Source organism: Mauremys reevesii, linkage group 1 (genome assembly GCF_016161935.1).
Source record: "Mauremys reevesii isolate NIE-2019 linkage group 1, ASM1616193v1, whole genome shotgun sequence".
Taxonomy (NCBI): Eukaryota; Metazoa; Chordata; order Testudines; family Geoemydidae; genus Mauremys; species Mauremys reevesii.
In genome coordinates, this window is record NC_052623.1 from 206,493,573 (window position 1) to 206,510,181 (window position 16,609).

General features: G+C 42.6%; 1 protein-coding gene and 1 long non-coding RNA gene across 8 annotated transcripts in view; both read right to left on the reverse strand.

The window, feature by feature from the left end:
• The window catches only part of LOC120399662 (limbic system associated membrane protein), a 1,355,472-nt gene that overhangs the window by 236,107 nt on the left and 1,102,756 nt on the right, over positions 1 to 16,609 (reverse strand). For all 7 annotated transcript variants that reach the window (XM_039528141.1, XM_039528133.1, XM_039528140.1 and 4 more), the window contains one exon: positions 15,385 to 15,617. In XM_039528141.1, the coding sequence (XP_039384075.1) occupies positions 15,385 to 15,617 (233 nt within the window). The remainder of the gene's footprint in view (positions 1 to 15,384; positions 15,618 to 16,609) is intronic.
• Positions 1,796 to 9,645, reverse strand: LOC120399892. The gene is made up of 2 exons (XR_005595397.1): positions 9,446 to 9,645; positions 1,796 to 1,835 (listed from the first exon to the last, which is right to left on the reverse strand). It is a non-coding gene; the product is annotated as an uncharacterized LOC120399892 (long non-coding RNA).

Below are 16,609 nucleotides of genomic sequence, written 5' to 3' on the forward strand. Positions count from 1 at the left end.
CACTTTAGAGGCTTCTTTCTTGAGATGGTCATGAAAGGTCAGTGTGTGGTCAAGAATGACATTGAGATACGTTGGTTTTAAGTCATAATGCACCATTTCACCACAAAACGTGACAGTGAGTGTTTTATGCAATTCTATTGTCAAGGTGGAAAGTAGAGACTACTGATTTGCTCGGATTTGGTCTCAGCTGCCATTTTTTGGGACAACTCCTCTATGATCTTAAGGTCAGATGTAAGGGTCACTTTAAGGTCCTTAAAGCTACGGGCCTGTGTTGAGAGTGCCAAATCATCAGCATACACAAACTTCTGCTCTATTATTTCAGGCACATTGCTTGTGTATACATTGAAGAGTGTTAGAGCAAGTACAGAGCCTTATGGTAGCCCATTATTTAACGTATGTGGCTTTATGGTTTGACCTCCAAGGTATATGCACATCCTTTGGACACTAAGCATGGTGTTCAGCAGCTGGAAATTCTGCACACAGGGGACCCCTTTGGTCAGTTTCTGTAGCAGACCATCCTTCCAGACTGTGTCATATGCTGCTGACAGACCGATGAAAGCAGTACTAGTTGTGAGTTTCAGTTGGAATGCAGCCTCAGTGTCTGTTGTGAGGGCTAGGACCCAGTTGCAGCAACTTCTGTGCAGTTGAAAAGCAGCTTGCTCCTTGGGTAGGTTGGTGTCCACAGTGGGTCCAAATCGATTCAGTAAAATGTGCTGAGATACCTAGGGACTGCAAATCCTCTACATGACACTAAGCCTCAGGTGAAAGCCAATGCCATCACTGCTAAACTTTTGCAGACATCAAAACAGCTAGTGAACAACAGTATTGCAGACAAATCCAGCATCAACTTCGGCAAGTGATGTCCACATGTGCTCCATCTTCCCAATGGTCTGGACAGTTCACAAGTAAGGAGATCAATGTAGCCAAGAAACTGGGAAAAGCAGCAGGAAAAGATGAGATCTATCCTAAGTTCCTGTATAACCTGGATCCACTGACACGGAAATGAATGATGCAGCTTTTCATCAACATCCTGGAGACTGGTGAAATCGTGTGGAGAGAAGCCAAGATCATTGCACTGCTAAAGCTGGCAAACCTGCAGATCACCCTGTTCATTACAGGCCAATCTCTCTCTTGAATACCACTTACAAGATGATTTCAATTAAACTAAAAAATGTCTCCAAAATCCAGTTCTTGGATCATGAAAAAGGGCTTCTCCTTTCTTAACCTCCTAATTTTTCTCCTTTAAATATTAATGGCAACCTACAAAAAACAGAAATCATTTTTATGGTATGTCAAAAAGGCTGTTTTTTTTTAAAGACTTTTCTTTTTCCCCCTTGCTTGTGTTTTTACATTAGAAACGGAGGTTTGGTCTAAGTTGATTTATTCCTGCAAGATTTCGTGGATGGCTGGAGAACTGGTAGGACTTGATATCAACAATACCATGCAAGTGAAACCTGTGTTAAAGGCTCAGGAGCCCTGGCCCTTCAATTAAGGGTTTAGAGAGCACATAATCCACATAATCCATGTCTAAATCTTCCACAGATTCCTTCAGCAAACATTCCTGACCTGCCTTTTTTATTAAAAGAGCTATTTATTTTCAGTTTTTCATACTTCAATGAAACTTATAAAACAGTTACATTCCATTCATCTTTTATTGCTGATATCTGAGTTTTGACAATCTGATCACATAGATACTATTGGCAATTCTGGTTTTTGCATTTTCCAGAATAGCAGACTCTTTCTTTGTTTTCTCCTTGGGTACAATCCAGCTGCTGCTTTTGTGCCTCCAATCTACGCCTCTTTCCCCATCTTCTATTAGAAATGTTCATTTTAACCTAATATTTAAAAAAAAATCATACTTCAAAAGCCTTGGTTTTGTCTTGGGCAAGTGTTTCCTGTCAGAACACTCAATAAATGGAAGCCATTTGTCTAAGTATCTGTTCTTTTTTGTCTATTTTGTTGTGTCTACACTTGGTGAGTTCTTTTTTATCCTCACTTGCAAATCTATGACTTTATTAAGCTATTATTCTGTTATTTTGGAGGTCGTTTTCCCCTCAGCAATTCACCACTGACATTTTAGAAGCTATATAGGAAATATGATAAAAATTATTATTCCCTCTAAATGTCCTTTTATCTACTGGTAGGTCCAGAAGTACTGCTAATTTGTGAGCACGCCTGCCACTTATAAGATAAAGAAAAAGAGAGTATCCCAAGAAGAACCCCCCCAAGTCTATTATTGAATAGTATATTTTATTAATTATTAATAATAATATACTACTACTAATATTATTATTATGGAAGCCTCTGCAAAAACACATACATAACAAAAATATGGTCCCTGCCTCAATGAATTTACAATCTAAATCTGAAATGAGAGGCAACTGGTGGATACAGACAGGCAGGTGGGAGAAGCAATTAGGACCAGTGTGCCTAAACTGTTTCAGAATCATATGCTGAGACACCTGGAGGCTGCAAATGATGAACACGATTTGTTGGGGAAGAGTCAACACAACTTTTGTAAAGGGAAATCATGCCTCACTAATCTACTAGAATTCTTTGAGGCGGTCAGCAAACATGTGGATAAGGAACAGGAGTACTTGTGGCACCTTAGAGACTAACAAATTTATTTGAGCATAAGCTTTCGTGGGCTACAGCCCACTTCATCGGATGCATGCAGTGGAAAATCCAGTAGGAAGAAAAAAAATATATATATATACACACACACACACACACACACACACACACACACAGAGAACATGAAACAATCGGTGTTACCATACACACTCTAACAAGAGTGATCAGTTAAAGTGAGCTATTACCAGCAGGAGAGAAAAAAAAACAACAATTTTTTGTAGTGGTAATCAAAGTGGTCCATGCCATCATGTGCCAGCAATGCCCCTCTGCCATGTACATTGGCCAAACTGGACACTCTCTACGTAAAAGAATAAATGGACACAAATCAGATGTCAAGAATTATAGCATTAAAAACCCAGTTGGAGAACACTTCAGTCTCCCTGGTCACTCGATTACGGACCTAAAAATCACAATATTACAACAAAAAGCTTCAAAAACAGACTCCAATGAGAGTCTGCTGAATTGGAATTAATTTGCAAAATAGACACCATTAAATTAGGCTTAAATAAAAACTTGGAGTGGATGGGTCATTACACAAAGTAAAACTATTTCCCCATGTTTATTCCCCCCCACACACTGTTCCTCACAACTTCTTGTCAACTGGTGCAGATGAACCATTTTGATTACCACTACACAAAGTTGTTGTTTTTTTCTCTCCTGCTGGTAATAGCTCACCTTAACTGATCACTCTCGTTAGAGTGTGTATGATAACACCGATTGTTTCATGTTCTCTGTGTATATATCTTCCTACTGGATTTTCCACTGCATGCATCCGATGAAGTGGGCTGTAGCCCACGAAAGCTTATGCTCAAATAAATTTGTTAGTCTCTAAGGTGCCACAAGTACTCCTGTTCTTTTTGCGGATACAGACTAACACGGCTGCTACTCTGAAACAGGAGGATAAGGGTGATCCATTTGATACAGTGTACTTCCACTGTCAAAAAACCGTTCACAAGGTCTCTCATCAAAGGCTCTTATGAAAAGTAAGCTGTCATCTGATAAGAGGGAAGGTCCTCTCATGGATCACAAAAGAGAAAACAAAGAGTGGGAATAAATAGTCAGTTTTCACAATGGAGAGAGGTAAATAGCAGTGTCCTCCAGGGATCTCTACTGGGACTAGTGTTGTTCAACATATTCATAAATTATCTGGTAACAGGGGTAAATAGTGAGGATGCAAAGTTTGCAGGTGATACAAAATTATTCAAGATAGGTAAGTCCAAAGCAGACTGAATTGCTACATAAAACTAGGTGACGGCAACAAAATGGCAGTTCAAATTCAGTGACGATAAATGCAAAGAGCATAGTCCCAATTGTACATACAAAATGATGGGTCTAAATTAGCTGTTACTATTCAAGATAGATCTTGGAGTCATTGTTGATAGTCATCTGAAAGCATCGGCTCAATGTGCAGTGGCAGTCAAAAAAAATGACCAGAATGTTAGGAACCATAGGTGGCGCATGAGTCGTCCGTTTGGGGAAGCCTACACATGAGTGCTGGAAGCTCCCTAGAAGTGAGGAGGGGCCACCAGTGCCTGGGTCATGGCCCCGTCCTACCTCCTCCCCTGAGGCCCCGCCCTTGCTCCACCTCTTCCTGCCCCTGCTGTGCCTTCTCCCCCAAGACCCCCCTCTACTTGCTCCTTTTCCCCTCTTCCTCCAACCCCACCCACCTGCTGCTTGCTCCTCTCTACCTCTTCCCCTGAGGTCCCCCCACCCATCCACTCCTTTCTGCATCTTCCCCCGTGGCCTCCCAAGCCCGCTGGCCACTCACTCCTGTCTGTCACTTCCCCCAGGGCCTGCCTGTGGCGGAGAGGCACGAGCAGCGGGCATAGGAAATCTCAGTGGAAGAGGCAGAGTGAGGGTGGCGTCTTGAGGCAGAGCACGGGCAGGGCCACAGTCTGGGGGCCGGTGGCCTCCCCACTTCTAGGGAGCTTCGCTACTGGCACTCCAAAGGCAGTAGGCTGGCGTGCCTCCAAAGGGAGGTGATCTGTGTTGCATCCATGGCATTTGCCCTCACACATGGCCAGGCTTTTTTGGGGAGGCTGAGCCTGCCCTAGCCTCTTATACACGCCGCTCATATTAGGCACCATTAGGAAAGGGATAGATAATAAGACAAAAAATATCATAATGACACTATCTAAATCCAGGGTATGCCCACACCTTGAATACTGTGCAGTTCTGGTCACCCCATTGCAATATATGAAATGGAAAAGGTACAGAGAAGGACATCAAAATGATTAGGGTATGGAACAGCTTCCACATGAGGGGAGATTTAGAAGACTGGGACTGGTCAGTTTAGAAAAGAGGCAACTAAGGGGGGGGATATGATAGAGGTCTATAAAATCATGAATGGTGTGGAGAAAATGAATAAGGAAGTGTTATTTACTCCTTCCATAACACAAGAACCAAGGGCCCCCCCAATTAAATTAATAGGCAACATTTTTAAAACAAACAAAAGGAAGTACTTCTTCACACAAAGCGCAGTCAACCTGTGGAACGTGTTGTCAGGGGATGTTGTGAAGATTGAAACTAAATCTGGATTAAAAAGAAAACAAACTTGATAGGATAGGTCCATCAGTGGCTATTAGCCAAGATGGCCATGCTTTGAGTTTCCCTATGCCTCTGACTGACAGATGCTGGGACTGGATGACAGGATGGATCACTTGATAACTTGCCCGGTTCTGTTCCTTCCTTTTGAAGCATTTGGTTTTGGCCACTGTCAGAAGACAGGATAGTGGGCTAGATGGATCATTTGTCACAATATGGCCGTTCTTCTGTTCCAGCATACACCATGCATACAGCACAAAAGAAGGACACAGACACCATTTTTCCCCGTCTTCAGTCTACCTTTAAAGAGATATTGCCAGATTAAAAGTACTATTTTTTCCAAAACAGCTCATTTCTGTCCCTAATTCCACCTCAAAACATTAAAATGGAAAGAATTTTACATAAGAACATAAGAACATAAGAAAGGCCGTACCGGGTCAGACCAAAGGTCCATCTAGCCCAGTATCTGTCTACCGACAGTGGCCAATGCCAGGTGCCCGAACCTAACAGGCAATGATCAAATGATCTCTCTCCTGCCATCCATCTCCATCCTCTGACGAACAGAGGCTAGGGACACCATTCTTACCCATCCTGGCTAATAGCCATTTATGGACTTAGCCACCATGAATTTATCCATTCCAAACATTGTTATAGTCCTAGCCTTCACAACCTCCTCAGGTAAGGAGTTCTGAAGAAGAACTTATTTGTTTTAAACCTGCTGCCTATTAATTTAGTTCTTGTATTATGGGAATAAGTAAATAACTTTTCCTTATCCACTTTCTCAACATCACTCATGATTTTATATACCTCTATCATGTCCCCCCTTAGTCTTCTCTTTTCCAAACTGAAGAGTCCTAGCCTCTTTAATCTTTCCTCATATGGGACCTTCTCTAAACCCCTAATCATTTTAGTTGCTCTTTTCTGAACCTTTTCTAGTGCTAGAATATCTTTTTGAGGTGAGGAGACCACATCTGTACACAGTATTATGGATTTATATAAGGGCAATAATATATTCTCAGTCTTATTCTCTATCCCCTTTTAATGATTCCTAACATCCTGTTTGCTTTTTGACCACCTCTGCACACTGCATGGACATCTTCAGAGAACTATCCACGATAACTCCAAGATCTTTTCCTGACTATCATGTTGTATGTATAGTTGGGGTTATTTTTCCAATGTGCATTACTTTACATTTATCCACATTAAATTTCATTTGCCATTTTGTTGCCCAATCACTTAGTTTTGTGAGATCTTGTTGAAGTTCTTCACAATCTGCTTTGGTCTTAACTATCTTGAGTAGTTTAGTATCATCTGCAAACTTTGCCACCTCACTGTTTACCCTTTCTCCAGATCATTTATGAATAAATTGAATAGGATTGGTCCTAGGACTGACCCTGGGGAACACCACTAGTTACCCCTCTCCATTCTGAGAATTTACCATTAATTCCTACCCTTTGTCCCTGTCCTTTAACCAGTTCTCAATCCATGAAAGGACCTTTCCTTTTATCCCATGACAGCTTAATTTACGTAAGAGCCTTTGGTGAGGACCTTGTCAAAGGCTTTCTGAAATCTAAGTACACTATGTCCACTGGATCCCCTTGTCCACATGTTTGTTTTCAAAGAACTCTAATAGATTAGTAAGACACGATTTCTTACAGAAACCATGTTGACTATTGCTCAAGAGTTTATGTTTTTCTATGTGTCTGACAATTTTATTCTTTACTATTGTTTCAACTAATTTACAGCCCTTTCATTAGCTAACTTCCAGTCATTGGGATTTAAAGGACAGGTTACAAACCTTAGTTAATAGTTCACATTTGAGTTCTTTCAGAACTCTTGGGTGAATGCCATCTGGTCCCGGTGACTTGTTAATGTTGAGTTTATCAATTAATTCCAAAACCTCCTCTACTGACACTTCAATCTGTGACAGTTCCTCAGATTTGTCACCTACAAAAGCCTAATTTTAAAACTAAAATATACTTGTTTATATTTATGGGGTTGGAATTGAAAGGGGTGGTTTTTTGGCTGTGATGGTAAGAACAGCCGATGGTTTTGGTTTACTTTGCAGTCAGTTTCTAGCTGCTTTTAGTTTTAGAAGTGAAATCTTGTCTCTACTGAAGTCAATGGCAAAACTCCCATTGACTTCAGTGTGGCCAGGATTTCACCCCAGGTTGTCACTCTAGCAGAAGACTACAATGTACATAGACAGCACCACTGCAGGCCAGAAACATTGGCCCTGATCCAGTGGGCCCTATGGGCTTGGAACTACAAGCGACACCGACATGAGTCTTCTGCATGGAGGGTTTGTAGGATTGAGTCCTCAGGCATCAGTGGAATATATCTATATTGATGTGTTTTTATATGTGTGTGTATATACATACATATATATATATACACATACATACATATATATATATACACATACATACACACACACACACAAAATGTAGAAACACTTCATTTGGATTTATTAAAATCTTATTAGAACAAAACTGAAACTTGGCCAAATTTGACCCAACAGTATTTTCTTTAAATAAAAGGAAGAAAACTGAAAGCCAGATAAGGATGTGGAAAGGTTGATATGACACCTAAAGATTCGGATGTGATTAGCTTTAGTATTCATCTGCATTGCTAGAGAAAACGCGGTTGATTCACAGGTTTCTAGGGGAGCATGTTATGTATCTTTTCTCATTATTTTGAAATAGAAATGATCCCTTCAAAAGGTTTGGGGTTTTTTATTGTTCATTTCCAGGTTTTCGAGCTGCTGGTTCATCATAGACAAGCTACTAATAGTGATTACAATAATCATTTGCATTTATACAAGCATTTATCCCCGAAGGATCCTAAAGGGCACAAGAATCGCACCCCTACCATTGACAGGCAGCAACCTCTTGGTGACGGGGCTGGGAGCCTGCATCTGTTGAATAGCACAAAGGAATGCTGCATAAAAGATTAATTTGGGAAGTGAAGAGGAGTGTATTCCTTGAAAAGCATAACTGTACCAAGAACCCAGGTCTCACTGTATGCAACAGGTGTGTTTAGTTTTGCTGTGCCCATACTGTCACTGATATTTCAACCTGTGAAAACCGGAGCAGACTTTGGCCTCATTGTTATTTAATAGGTCTATGATGGTAGTGCGTAGGAGCCTCAGTCAGGGACCAGAACTCTGTTGCACAATGTGCTGTACAAACACAGGACAGAAAGACAGTCCCTCCCCAGATACAAGACAAAAGACAACAGGTGGAGACAGGGAGACAGATGGGAGAGAAACAGGAAACAATATGAGACAGTCATTAATTGATGATCAGTAGTTGTGGGGTTCAGATCTAGAATTGTAACCACTGACTGTGAACTGGACTCTCTATTGAAATCGGTGGAGTCATGCTGATTTACAGCAGCTTAGGATCTGGCTAATAACACTCAAAGATCCTTGGGAAATGTTTCACATGTTTTATGTGAATTTTTCCAAAAATAGAGCAACCATTTTAAAAGAGGCCTAAATCATTATTATTATTTGTATTATTGCAGCACCTAGGAGCTGTAGTCATTGACCAGGACCTCAATGTCATATTTCTGTCAGCCTGCATCTGTAAAAGGAGCACTGAAATATCTCCAAGAAAACGCCCTGTGGTGATCTGCTTGCCAAGAAATGCCATGATCCGACATACATCACAGACCCTAAACCTACATTGCTTGGTAATAGACCAGCCAATGCAGTCAGCCAAGCCCATAGTTAGGCAAACAAAAGTGGGGAGGCAGTAGGGTGCTGTGGGGAGGCAATACAAATGTTATATGTGGAGTTCCAGGGAAGGTCCCTGGCAAGTTGTGAAATACCAGGTGCAACTTCCTGCCATTTATGAGCTCTAGGCAAAAACAAACCCACAAAGCAAAAACTAGGAAGACTACCCCCACTACTACAGTGTGGTTGGAATTCTAGACTAATTTGCCAGTAGAAACTTACAGTCTAGTGAAACACCAAGAACTGTGTAGCAAAAACCCTGTGCTCTCGAGCCTGGGATGATCCTCCTCCTTTTCAGTTCTATTCCTTCCCCTTCATACTGATCCTGTGTCCCTAGCTCAGTCCCAGTGCAAATTAATTCTGTGCATTCCCATCCCTCCCAGTATGCTGATCCTGCCTCTTCCCAGACCCCCTTGTAAAATGATCATTTCTCTCTCGTATCTTCACTCTTTGCATCTATCACCAAATCCTTTGTCACTATCCCTCTGGAGTCTGTGTCAAGAAAGAATTATTTGTGCTAGTTCTTACCTAATGCAGACTCTCTGATTAAGAGTTTCCCTGAGTTTTAATGCTCAGAAAACTCCCTCCAAAATCAAGAGCAAAGTCTGAGCCCACAAAATTGGGAGTAGATGGCTGTCCTAGAAGGTGGTGCCAGTGATCATGAATCCTTATTATTTGGTTAGTGAAGAAAATGGGCCATTAAGCCACTTCAAACTGCTCTGCCATCACCATCCCCCTGCCCTGCAATGCACTCAGTCAGGGATGACAAGTAAACTGAGGTCAGAATTCCCATATTGAAGGTACTGATGACATCACAGACCAATCAAGCTTTATATCTTCATGGGGTCATAGAATCATAGATCATTAGGGTTGGAAGGGACCTCAGGAGATCATCTAGTCCAACCCTCTGCTCAAAGCAGGATCAATCCCCAAATGGCTCCCTCAAGGATTGAATTCACAACCCTGGGTTTAGCAGGCCAATGCTCAAACCACTGAGCTATCCCTACCCCTCTCTTACAGCAACAAATATTTGAACTTTCACAGCTCCTATTCAAAGGAGCAGCTCAAGGATCTTTACAATAAGATTAAAGAGAAAAGTGCAAAAAGGGTCCAGATATGAAATGGAACCAGACTCCAGGACACTAGTTTGAGCCCGAAGTCAGTAGCACTCAGATGTTGGTACTATCTGATGGCAGTTTGGAAGATCATGTGTAAATAGAGTTAACAGATCTCAGTCCAGTTCCACTTGGTGAAGTTTTCACAGCACATAAATCACCATCACAATTGGCCCTAAATGCCCTCCTATCACTAGACTCAGCAGAATTCTACTTTCACCCCAAGAGGCAGGTCCCTCTGGGTCAAGGTTGAGGTCCATTGACAGAGCAATGTGTACACATGGGGTGGCCATACCTGCCACTGTGTGTTCTGTGGATAAATAAAGGGTTTCACTCTCCAGTGCTTTCAGTGCTGCACCATTCACCCGCACAAACACACTTAATTTAACGGGGACACAGCTAATCCAACAAGTAAAACTATTAATAAATTTAAACTGGTTAAAATCCAGTGAAAACAAATACATCTTCATTCCACCCTGAAACAATGAAGGGTCAACTCTGGATTCTAAAGGCAAAAAGTTCCATAAGGTCTAAGCAATACATAATGGCAAAAAAGTTCATCTTTCACACACTAAAGCCAGAGTTTTTGTGAATAAGAACTGTAGGATTTGGCCTGCAGTCGCTATGTGTTCTCTGTTTGTGATCATGTCTCTCTCTAAAGGCTGGTGCCAACAATTACAACAATCAGCTATCTACTCAGAGCTGAAGGAATTATTAAACAGTAATGAATTAAATACATTATACAGTAATAAATCACAAGGACCAGCTGGTATCCACTAAGAGTTCTGAAGGAACTCAGATATGAAATTGCAGAAATATTAACTGTGGTATGTAATCTATAATTTACATCAGCTTCTGTACCAAATGAGGAGGATGGCTAATGTGATGCCAATTTTTCTTAAAGGCTCCAGAGGCAATCCCAGCAATTACAGACTCATAGAGCCTAACTTCAGTACTAGGCAAATTGGTTGAAACTACAGTAAAGAACAGAATCAGACACATAGATGAACATGATTTGTTGGGGAAGAGTCAACACAGCTTTTGTAAAGGAAAATCATGCCTCACTAATCTAGTAGAATTCTTTGTGGGGGAATCAACAAATATGTGGGCAAGGGTAATCCAGTGGATATACTGTACTTGGACTTTCAGAAAACTTTTGACAAGGTCCTTCATCAAAGGCTCTTATGCAAAGTAAGATGTTATGGAATAAGAGGGAAGGTTCTCTCATGGATCACAGAAGAGAAAACAAAGAGTGGGAATAAATGATCAGTTTTCAGAATGGAGAGAGGTAAATAGCAGTGCCTCCAAGGATCTGTACTGGGACCAGTGCTGTTCCACATATTCATAAATTATCTGGTAAAAGGGATAAACAGTGTTTGCAGATGATACTAAACTGCTCAAGATAGTTAAGTCCAAACCAGTCTGCGAAGAATTACAAAGGACTATCATAAAACTAGGTGACTGGGCAACAAAATGGCAGTTGAAATTCAGTGTTGATAAATGCAAAGTAATGCACACTGGAAAATATAATCCCAACTATATATACACAAAATGATGGGGGCTAAATTAGCTCTTACCATTCAAGAAAGATCTTGGAGTCATCATGGATAGTTCTCTGAAAACATAGGCTCAATGTACAGTGGCAGTCAAAAATGTTAACAGAATGTTTTGAACCATTAGGAAAGGGATAGATAATAAAACAGAAAATATCGTAATGCCACTATATAAATCCAGTGTATGCCCTTGAATATTGCATGCAGTTCTGATCATCCCATAGCAAAATATATTTATATCCACACACACTGGAAAAGTGGGCTAAGAGGAGATATGATAAGAGGTCTATAAAATCTTGAATGACGTGGAGAAAGTAAATAAGGAAATGTTATTTATTCCTTCATATAACACAAGAACTTAGGTTCAACCAATGAAATTAATAGACAACAGGTTTAAAACAAACAAAAGGGGGCATTTCTTCACACAACGCACAGTCAACCTGTGGAACGTGTTGCCAGGGGAGGTTGTGAAGACCAAAATTAAAACAGGGTGCATAAAAGAACTAGATAAGTTTATGGAGGATAGGTCCATCAATGGCTATTAGCCAGGATGGTCAGGGATACAACACCATGCTCTGAGTGTCTGTAACTTCTGTTTTCCAGATGCTGGGTATGGACAATGGAATGGATCACTCAATAATTGCCTGTTTTGTTCATTCTCTTTGAAGTACCTGGCATGGGCCACTGTCAGAAGACAAGATACTGGGATAGATGGACATTGGTCTGACCCAGTATGAACATGAGGTACATATGTTCTTATAAAAAGTAACAAAGAGTCCTATGGCACCTTATAGACTAACAGATGTATTGGATTGTATGTATGTTCTTATGTACCTCAAGTCACAGTTGCTTGCATTTTTAGGGCTGAAGGTCTTAAGTTTGATTCCTGCTAATGAATGTAATGTCTGTGTGTATGCAAGCCTGGTGCAACAAATAAGGATTATGGAAATGTCTCCATCAACATAATGACAGAGTGAGGATTGTAGAATGTAGCCCTAAAAGAGCAACAATCCAAGATGACATTCTGAACTGTGCAGTCATTATCTCTGAGACAAGGTGGTTGGGGTAATATCTTTTATTGGACCAACTTCTCTTGATGAGAGAGAAATTGATCCAATAAAAGATATTACCTCACTCACCTTATCTCGCTAATATCCTGGGACTGACATGGCTACAAGACACTACATACTGTCTCTAAGAGGTAACTTCTCTTTATGATGTGCCTTCCATGTCAACAGAAATGTCTTAAACAACAGATACAAAGTGCAGCTGATCTGAGACAGTGTAAAGTGTTTCGAATAGGCTGATGACACACACTTCTCTTTCTCCATTATGTTTGATGCATTCCACTGGGCCTGGATGAGACAGAGTTGTTGAGGCTCAGATCAGATGAGCTAGAGACAATATGGGTAGGCTGGAGGAAGCAGATAGAGGACATGGCAAGGATTATATCAGCCCATCTGATCGTCAGTGTGCGCCTACTGTTTGTCAGCAGAGTTGGCAGATCGGGTGGTGGAGGTGTCAAAAGTTCCAGGTGCTAAAAGATATTTGCATGGCAGCAGTGCCTAGAAGAGCTCCCCCTCCCCCACCTTGCATCTCTATCTGGCCAGCAGGTCATGACCCTTTCTCAGAGATACAGACCTCTCTACTCTTGTCCCTTTGTCACCCCAATAGTAGACTATTGTAGTATGTTCTATACGAGGCTACACGTTAGGTCAATCTGGAAACAAAAGCCAGTATGGCAGGCATCTGATTAAGCACTCTGTCATGCTGGGATCTGTGCTGGCTGTTTAAGGAATGTGTCGGATGCTGTGGAATCAGTGCTGGCTGACTGAGTGGCGTTGGTTCTAACTTATGAAACTCTAAATGACTTGGGATCTGTCTAACTGAGAAGCTGCCTCTCTCTCCACGACACACTGCTGCAGCTTGGGTCAGCAGAGGAGCAAATGAACCCTATTATTCCCCTAGATGGTCCATTGCAGAGCACATGGTTCTGGGAAAATTCAGGACTGGGGATTGTTGAGGTCATCTTGCAGGTGTAACTCAGGCTGGTGGAGGCCAGAGTGTGGCTGGGGTGTAACAAGCCGGCTGCTGGAATCAGAATGCTGAACCAAAGCTGCTAGCACACAGACACTCAGGATACGGCATGCTTGTCTGCTGGCTATTGATGTCCGGGTTGTGAGCCACAACAGCAGAGCATTTAAGGAACCCAGGGTTACACAGCTGGTGGTGACACAATGCCTCAATGGTCTCAATTGCACCACAGTATGTGACACACATCATGAGACTTGTGATCAAACTGCAAGAGTTGCCAATAATAACCATGCATGGCTGCATTGTCAACTTGTACCAGGCCTGAATCATGCATTTAGGTGGCATTAGAACTGAGCACAGACAAACTCACGGGGAAACAGGGTTCTGGATCTCAACTTTGTTTTATGCACCCATCTCTGATCAAAATTAAAAAATACATGTTCTAAAATTCATTTGTACCTGTATTTTTTCTTGATAGGTAAATGGAAATTGCTTGTTATTTGATTTCACCAGCAATCATAATAATAAAAAACCCTACAGCTGGTTAGTTTTGCCCTACCCCAGCAGTTACAGAGAGTGATGATCCAGGCTACATCTTGGATTTGCAACTTGCACTTTGTACACACTGTCTTCCAATAAACAGTTACAAAAGTCTTGAAACCGTGTGTGTGTGTGTGAGAGACTCTGTGTGTTTGTGCCTGCACATGTCACAAACTATTTGACTCACACAATTCACCTGTAGAATATCACCTATGAATACACATACAAACCACACACTGCATGTACGTGTTCTATGTCCTCATTAGCACTGCATCTGCCAAGTGCCACCACAGAAAGAGAGGCTGGAGCTTTTCAGAAACTTCTTGTTTTGAATCTCAAAATAAAATCCACAGCCTTTTGGGTTACTAGTAAATTTGAAGAAATAACCAACTGCTGTCTGAATGATAATACAAAATCTGAACATGTCTGTAGTATGTAATTAAGTCTTGCCCAACCGTATATATATTTAAGAGAATTTATATGTATGTGTAATACCAATTTGGGAAGCCAGGGTTATAGTTCTTTGTGACCCTTACATGGAGAATTAGTAGACTGTTTCTCAGCTTCCAGAAGTGAGAAGAGGTGGCCTTCAAGTGGATTGGCAGTCACATCAGACACCATGTTTCATGGGGGCCGTGACTCTGGAAGGTGTGTCCACTATCAGGAGGAGACATCTAGCCACAACCCTCTGAGGGTCAATCCCCAAAGTACAAGGTATTGATCAAAACACAAATTCTCCACCCTTGTGCAGAGTGGAATGGAAAGGGGAAGGCAGGAGAGAGTGAGGGACAAGAGATGAAAGGTGACATGGGGAAGGCAAAGTGAGGAAGATGACCTGTGGAAAGAGGCGAAGAAGAGATGAGGCAGCTAGTATGTTGTCTCTATGGCGAGTGGTATAAAAACAAATGTATTTGCCTCGGTGTCAGTACAGCCGGGGCCAGCCCTAGAGTGCAGTGGAACAGCTCTAGTGTCGTCAGCATTCTCTGCTGTGTCAAACCTTTGTAAGCAAGGCAGTGTTAGGTCACGTGTATCACAGTGGAAGATGACACTAGAGATGTGGTGTGAACTAAAGGAATTGCCCACACACAGCCTATATTGCTTGTTCCACAGTTTACTGGGTCAGTGGTGTCTGTACACTCTCCTCCAGTTATTTACAACACAGATTCCCCAGAAAGAAATGACCCGCACCTCCACTCTTTGCCCACTCCCAGTTCTTGTTTCTTACCTTGCACAATCAAATAAACCTGGGAAGTCCTGGGGTGATGCTGTGTCTGCACTGAGCATGTATAGGACCCCTCATCATAGACATCCACTTTCTGGATCCGGAGGCTGTATTCCAGAGGGGTTCGTTTTTCCAGTTCTACCCGAGGGTCCAGGGACCACTTATCCTGTCCAGCAAAAATGATGCCAGAACGGTTTAACCAGGCCACTTTGGAGCTTCGGTCTTCTACATAACATCTGTTGAGGGGGAGAACAGAGATTGGGGTATCAGCTCAGACTCCACTTTGGCTCCTACCTTTTTCCGGCATTCCATGGGATTCTGCAACATGCTCCAGGCCTGACAACAGTCACACATCATCAGCATCGACACCACTTATTACATCAGTCACATTACTAAAGTGCTTTACAAATACGAAATGATCAGGGCAACCCAAAGGAGTTGTGAGGAGGTATGAGTTGCCTGGGCCCTGCTCGCTCTCTCTCTTCATAAGGACTTTTCATATGCAAAGGGGCATTCTGAGGGCCTCTAGGGCTTGCATCCTGACCTCCAGCTTCCCTTTGATCCTGTCAATGGTATAGGGTAGTGTAGCGGAGTGGTCACCCTCTCCTGCCCAGAAGGGCTTAAAACAGCCCTTCAAGAGAGCTGTGGCAGGGGAAAGCTGGGCTGATTGGGGGAAAACAGCCTCAGCTGTGGCCACGCCCTAAACAGACCCAGCTGGCCCTATAAAGGCCAGGGAAGCCAGGAGCAACTACTCTCTCTGCCTTTAGAGGGAGAAGGGCCTGGCTGCTAGGGAACATACCTGGGTGCCTAAGGTGGAGCAGGGCTGGGGGAAGGCAAGAGGAGCTGGGGAGCTCTGGCCTGGAAACCCCACAGGCTGCAGGCCTAGGGTAAGGCCAACTGGGTACTGGGTTTGCAAAGGGGCAGCCCATGGGTAGGCAGAGGCAGCAGATCCAAACCCCTTTGCCTGTGATGAGTGGCTGATACACTGCAGTCTGCCCCAGTGAATGGGGGCTAAATAATGACTGGCAGTAGCCAAGATTGAGGGATAGTGGGTGGGGGTTCCCCTGGGTGGGGAGACCCAGAGTGTGGGGGTACTGCCAGGGGAGCAGCAACCTGGAGAAAGGGGCACCGGGGTCCTGGGAGGGACATGGGGGCCAGAGTGAGGTAAGCTGGATCACCAGCCTGTAGGGGGTGCTCCAGGACAATGGAAGAGCTAATTCCCACGTAT